The sequence below is a fragment of the Bombyx mandarina genome, chromosome 19 (genome assembly GCF_030267445.1).
Source record: "Bombyx mandarina strain Sakado chromosome 19, ASM3026744v2".
In the NCBI taxonomy this organism is placed as follows: Eukaryota; Metazoa; Arthropoda; class Insecta; order Lepidoptera; family Bombycidae; genus Bombyx; species Bombyx mandarina.
The window spans coordinates 186266-193736 of NC_143225.1; the positions used below are offsets into that span (position 1 = coordinate 186266).

The following is a 7471-nucleotide window of genomic DNA, read 5'->3' on the forward strand; positions in this document are numbered from 1 at the left end:
ACTACGATGCGTAAATTTTTTTGTGATCGAAGCCTTGATATGATTTTAAAATGATACCTCGGCCCTTCCTCCTCCTCACGTCGTTCTCCTCATTGAAAGGAGGGTCGTGACTCCCCCGCTGCATCAACCTCTCTTAGGTACACGATTGTTCTCCATTTGCTACGATCCTTGGCCTCGTGAAGGGCATCGTGGAGCTAGGCCTAGGCACTTATTAGTTCTGAAATGTTTTGTCAAACCAATAATGAGCGCCCTAATATAATTAAATTATACCTCGTGTTTTGATATAATGTATAAACCGTAATTTTTGTGATTTGTCATCGAGAAGTTCAGAAAGTACGGTCAATAAAGGACAATAACACAAACCAAATAGGATTTCAAGTCATTCTATTACCTCCACCACCTCAGTTAAAAAGACCCGGCTGAATGCGCACACGCACTGTCCTGGTGAAACTGAACGGGCCACCAGTAAAACTTTCTTCCCAACAAAAAGTAAAAAAGTGCGTTGTAAATGATATTATTTTTTATTGTTGTAATCGTAGGCATACGGATATACGGCCACCAGATGGTAAGTAATCACCGTCGCTCATAGATATTAGCAGTCAGCGATGCCTGAGCCCAAGCAGTTGCTAAGTGTTAAGAATTGTCTTCAGATCTCGTTTGAATAAGGATACGTCAAAGTGCCGGGGAAACATCGTAAAAATGTTAGAGAAAAAGTTAGATATGTATATCGAGATATTTATTACCTTTACCTATTAAATCAGTAGATTATTCATGCGTATGGATTTAAAGTTGTTTATTGATGTATTTTTTTAAATATGATACGATTAATTATATAAAACTCACAGATACTACCAGTGTCCGTTTGGATAGATTAGCAGCCTGTCCAATTGATTACCATGTTCATAAATAATAGGCTTGGCTTCAAACTAGGATTACCTGTACCACAGGAACTAAAGTTTTTAATGCAATAACATATATATTGAACACCCAGACGAAGAGCAAATCGGTTCTTCACTCGAATGCTTTGTCGAAGCGTGAATCGAACTAAGGACTTTCTGCCCAGCAGTCAAGGGCGTTAGTTACTGCGCCGCCGAATCAAAGTTGGATCAGCTTAATAGATTAACACGCGATTATAGATGGCACTCGCCGCTGGCATAAGCCCCTAGGTTACCAGCATAGGTAGGAAAAAAAGTTGGTAAACTGAATAACTAATGTCACTTATTAGGTATACACATGTCCTTAGGTACCTGCTATAGCGTTATTAGTCTTTTTATGTAACATTAAGCGATCTAACCGGAACCGGAAGCGGAAAACAGGTCGTTAGGTTATTTAAAAAATAAAATACATTTACATAAACCTAACACAGTATGCATTGTAATTATTGTATTTTTTTTTGCTATGTTTACTAAAATTTTATGAATTATACTTTTTTGAATACAATTAAAAGTACATTTTATGAAAACACATTATATAAAAAATAAATTGTCGCTGGTGGTGGTGTCTACGACCCAAGACACTAGTAGCTACGACTGTCGACAGGGAAGTTTCCTGACAATACGCGCTGAAACGAGGATAGCTACTTTCTGTACCAGGCCCCTTACTTATCTTAGGTTTTGGTCGAAACTTTCCGCTATCAAACCGTGTACCAACACAACTATTGGAACAATGATAGTTGAATTAACATGCCACATGGCGGTAGTCTCGTGGGCGATGTTTCAATATTTTATTAAACTGTCCTTTTCTGTCGTCACGAGGAATGGTGATATCAACCAACACTGCGCAGATCTATCTATTATCGCAATACCAGTGTTATTGGCAATAATAGACCTATCCGTGATAATACATGTTCTACATCAGGCCCTGCGAGAGCCCGGTAGAACCTACTATGTAACTTCATGCTCTTCCATACGGCTATGCGGTCCGACATACTTACCACCTCCGGCCTCTTCCAATTCCCGTTAGCCAATAACATTATAAATGCTAGCAATAAATGAATTCTAGAAATGGATAAAACCCGGTCCGTTTGATGTTGTTACCAGGGCCCACAGACCTTGCCGCCACTCTTCAGACATGAAGTCCAAGTATACAATTCTACATATCTCTCTCTCTCTAAATATTCTTTGTATTCGTTTGTAAAACATAAAGGCAAAATATTTTCAGAGCAAACAAAGCCGCCTTCGCTCAAAATATGTTTCGTCGAATCCTCTCGATTCGCTCTCGGTGCTTTTAGACTCCTCATGCACCAATCACTGTCCTCGTCAAACTCGTCGATTACGACGAAGAGTTCGAGGTGAGAACTAGCCCATAAACATAACCCACTGAGTTTCTCGCAGGATCTTCCCAGTGGATCGTGATTCTGATCCGGTGGTAGATTTAACGAAGCTCTACTCTTGTTAGGGCTAGTGTTATCAACTATCTCAGGTTAAGTGCGTGAGCTCACCTAACGGTCCACGCGCAGCTGAAATAGCTTTTTACGGTTCCAGCCAGGTAGGAAAAAATCCTGCGTTTTACCCCATTTTTAAGTTCATTTTTAGGAAATACTATTAAATACTACCCTTCAAATCGAAATGCGTGATTGTTTAGAAACAGAATAATCAGAATAGGTGTTTAAGATAAAACCATAAGAACAACAATTAGAGACTTGGAAAAGAAATAAGCGATGATATCTAAATAATACCTTGCTAACAGCTGAATGATAAACGTTGCTGTAAGAGATTCTGGAAGGAAAAGTTTCGACTCGATTGCTCTAAAGTGTACACAGAAACAGGCATTTGACATAAAACTGATATCGCATAAGTCAGATCTAAAATAATTAGGACGAAATGTGTCTATTACGTTCTACGTGTCTATTTACGTGCTTACGTTCTATGCGCCTGTTCTAAGTTCTGCTGTTGTGAGAACCTTAATTGGATATCAGAATATTTGGATAATATGATTGGATTTTACATGAAAATAAAATTATTTTAAGGAATCATTAGATATTTACATTTTAAACTCGCACACATGCGACTGCGTTGACAACATTGTATTCAATTTGTTAATTTTAAAAAACAAATGAATTTGTTAATTTAGAAAATAAAACGTTTGGTGAAATTTTGAGAATTTGTAGTTAAACAATTTGAAACATTTTAACGAGTAACAGAAGGTTAAATATATTTTATAGGTACCTACCTACCTACCTACACGCATACACATTGTCAACACAATATATTACATTAAATCAAATATTTATCAGACTCCTATACAAACTCGTTAAATAATTTTCCATTCAAATCGGACAATGGTTTCTTGAGGGTCGGAATCGTTGAGAAAAAGAAATACCTTGTTCATAATCTTTACAAAAGAAAAAAGGCGCACTCACACGTACTGTTCTGGGACGCACACATGAGTAATTTTCCTGCACACAACAGTGATCACGATTATGTGAAACGCGCGGTGCGGGGCGCAGCCGCAGCGAGTTCCCCGCATTTCATTCTCGTCGGCAGATGGCGGATGCAGTGGACGCTTGCTGTCAGTCGCGCATAGACAACTCAACGAGTGCAGTGTGCTCTCGATTCTCTCGCAGCTCCATTTTGTGTATAACTTTTCGAACGGGACATTGAGTGTTTGTGTTTTGAACGATCGCCATACACAATTTACAAAGTTTGAAGGTGTGTTTGACTTTTCACTTTCGACATGCTCGTCGAGGGATCGATGCGATATCTCTGGCGCCCGTAGAAACCGCGCCTCCGTCATGAGCGAGTGATCGTCGATGTAAAAAGTGAACACAGGAAACATGTCCGGGCGGATCGTCAACGCCGATGCGAGCAAAGGATTCCTGTTCGAAATTCGAATGCGGTCATGTCATCGCCTTTCGGATTTCTCATAAGTCACCGTCCAATGTCAAAATCGTGCACGTACCGCGAGCGCCGACCCTCCGGATCGTGCGGAAAATGCAATCGTTGGTAGTTTGGTGGGCGGTAGTGTCAGCCGCCTGGGCGCTGGCGGGCGCGTGCTCCAGCTCCATCTCCAAGCGGCCCGCGAGGCCTGCTCGACCGCAGCGCCCGCAGCCGCAGCCCCAACCGCAGCCGCGTATCAACGTCACTTTCCCGACGTTTAAGTGCGAGCCCGAGTACTCTCAGTACTACTGTCTTAATGGTGGAGTCTGCTTCACCGTTGTGATATCGGAGAGCCCGATTTATAACTGTGAGTGTCAAAGCGGGTATGTGGGCCCGCGGTGCGAGTTCAAGGACCTGGACAACTCGTATGTGTTGAGCGGCCGACAGCTGATGATGGAGACTGCGTCCATCGCGGGCGGTGCGACAGTGGCGGTCTTCCTGGCAATCCTCGTGTGTCTCGGAGCGTGGGTGCGGCTGCAGCGCCGCGATAAGTCTCCTGCGGCTGCGGAGCGCGGACAGGTGACGTTAGTGGCAGTGGCTGGTCCTGGCGGTCGCGTTTCGCACCAGCCGCACTAGTCGCCCTGTAGATTACCTAGTGATAAGATATGTGCTCAGAATTGAGGATTTAAAAATTTATGTGATAATTATTTTACGAAGCTTATAATTTATTATGAAGAAATTTCTTTTGTATATACGGACTGCCCGGTTCCATCGCAAAGTCGTAAATTTCAGTCTCCCATAGTGTAAATTTGTGAATTGTGACCAGTGGTTGGATCAGTGTATCAGATATGTGCAAAGATGACTGCATAGCTGCTCGCTTTAAATAGATCTGTTATGATATTGTGTTGTTGTTTGTGATGTATACCTCTATACTCGAGAAAAGCTTTCTGGTGTAAAAAAGTTAATGTTAACCATCTATCTGTACATGTATGATGAGAACTGTTAACCCAATCATTGATTTATTTAAGTCAGAAAGGTGTTTGCCAGCTGAGATTCCAGTGGCTCTCAGCTTTGCATTCTTGTTATTTGTTACAGTCCCAGAATGGGACCAAGCGGGGCAGCTCCAAATTACTTTCACTATGCTTCAAGAACACAAATCAAAAGTTGATTGAATATTAGGTCTGGTATATACACAGAAAAATAATAAAGTAATGAAATGTGTACAGATAATATGGGACGGCAAGTAGTGCGATGGTTCCTAGCTGAAGGGCCGAGTGCCCGCACATTCCATCTCACTGATAGTTATGTTACTGGTGTCAGTATTATTTTGTAATGCGAGTCTTGAGCTGGCAACTTTAATTTGTAATTTATACCTGTTTATCCTGCGAGGATAGTGCTGTATTATATTTGTTTAAAGTCTGAGAATGTGCCGTCATGAGGAAGGCTTCTTTTTGTAAATATAGCCCATGTAGGTATTTATTAGATATTTATGAAGGTTTATTTATTGACTGCTTTATTTAGTTAATATCCATTGACCGAAAGGTCACAGGAGTGCCCAACTAATAGATGAGTGGTTCTCTTGTAATCTCCTGCTGTGTGACCTATCGTCTATTCAAAATTTTGTGAATCTCAATTATTCTTTGTTTTTGAACATTCACATAACATTGGATGGCGTAAAAAGTTCCTCTGCGGTGTGAGCTGTCCTAAATTAATTTTCTCTCTGTTTACATAGCCGCTACATTTATTGAACAGTTTCTATTAAATAAATCACTAATTTATTTATTATGTAAAAAAATGTAAATAATATTGTATGTTCCAGAGTAATCATTGTGACTGAAGTTATCTTGAATAAATTATAATAATATAATAGAAACTGTAAAATGTGTGGTGGCATGTTGTTGTGTTGCTCTCTGTTACTTGTACTGACCGCTCATCCCCGAGAGGTGCAAACAAAAAAATAGTAAATGTTGTAACAAGTTGTGAGTTGACAAACAATCGTTTAGATGTTGATAGCAAATGCACAGTTTTATTTTCGACCTGCCGTACCTCATGTGTGGGAATTTAATTAATTGACGTTTGTAATGTGCAGTAGCCGTTGTTGCCAACGTCTGACAAGTTAACTCACCGCTGCTGGTTGGAACGCGCGTACTGGGCGTACTACGTGTGTTGCCCTGTGGATAACTATTCCCCTGAGATTGTTTATATGAACATTCCAAAGTATTTGTATATTACCTACAACGCTAATAATTTCGAAGTATCTGTTAAGACGCTACATTGTTAATTATACAGTTTTCTATTGATCATTAAATTTGTTAAAAGAAAATTATACGAAACTAAATCCTTAAAAATTTCTTTCATTGTTCAATCCATCTTCGTATGTTATTGTTGGTTTTGTATATGCGAAGGGTAGCCGCTCGTGTTCGTTCGTAGCGGCCGCACCTAACGCTAATTGTTATAATCTTGAACTAGTTTGAATTCGAGCGATACCAAGCAATACCGAGCAAGACCCTGATAATATCGTAAGGTAATTGTACCGGCGGCGCTGCTCCACGACGGGTTGTGCAACCGTCTGAAGAGCGGTAGCGGGCCAGGGCATAGTGGCGAGAGTCTTCCACTTTTTGTAAAGTTTTTCATACACTAGTACAATCGACACCTGCTTGATATAATCGTCCGGCGGCGCATGAGTACGGCGCGATGTGAAATCGAGTAATTCTCCGCAGCGCTCGAAGGAGACCGCCGACGGGACGCTGCGAGAAAAGGAAGGTTTTGTTTCATCACGTTTAAAAATTCGGAAAAAAGAATACGTGACCCGATTCGTGCGCCATAAAGGGCTCGGTGGAAGGTTCGGCCGAGAGCCGGCGGTCCATTGAGTGCCTCTGGGAGCATAATTTTTATGAATAGCTGCGGGGACCGGTCCGCCACCGGCGACGCCGTGCATAGAGTTCATTGAATGAGAGCCCGTTCGTTTGTTGACATTCCCCGAAAACCTGCCCCGGCCCGGAATAGCCGCGTATCACGAGCCCCCGATGGATGGACAACGACCGAAATAGACGCCGCTCCCAACAGATTAAATGCCGTTTTCGGCGTTCAATACCATCGGCCTATTTTTTGTTTTGAAAACTTAGAGTTCTTGCAACTCGGCCACTGAGACAGGTTACAGTTCGAATTGTTGATGTTTGCCTCAAATCTGATTGTCAGCCCACGTTTTAAAATTTAAACGATAGTAATTTTATAAAGTCTAAATAGTGCTTCTTATTCGTAATAATAAGAACAAGTGATTGCTTAGAACAGGTTAGCTGACATGCTCAGCACTAACAATCGAATCTTAATAAAACGACATAGATAAAGGATAGATGTCTTGCGGAGTACTTGTTGAAGTAACGACATGCCCGCGCATAAATTCTTAAGACAAAATGCAATAATGCAGGTAAAAGATTAATATAATATAAGTTATAAAAATATAACGAAATAAATAATTGGTATTGCGGAATATCTAGAGTAGCGTGTCGCTATTTTCACTCTGGTTCTATGCATTTGACGTGAACCATAGTAAATTAAACAAAGCCAGACGGCGGACGTCTGCTAAACGCTGAATGAAAACATTAATCCGAAGCAAAGCGAGACAATCGTCGAATATATCCACTAGGCTGACG

The 7471-nt window shown here is 41.1% G+C and overlaps 1 protein-coding gene across 1 annotated transcript; it reads left to right on the forward strand.

Moving 5' to 3' along the window:
• Positions 1 to 3460: 3460 nt before the first annotated feature.
• Positions 3461 to 6166, forward strand: LOC114249036 (uncharacterized). Its single transcript, XM_028182489.2, has one exon. The coding sequence runs from the start codon at positions 3801 to 3803 to the stop codon at positions 4452 to 4454; it is 654 nt and encodes a 217-aa protein (XP_028038290.1). The 5' UTR covers positions 3461 to 3800; the 3' UTR covers positions 4455 to 6166.
• The last annotated feature ends 1305 nt before the right edge of the window (positions 6167 to 7471 follow it).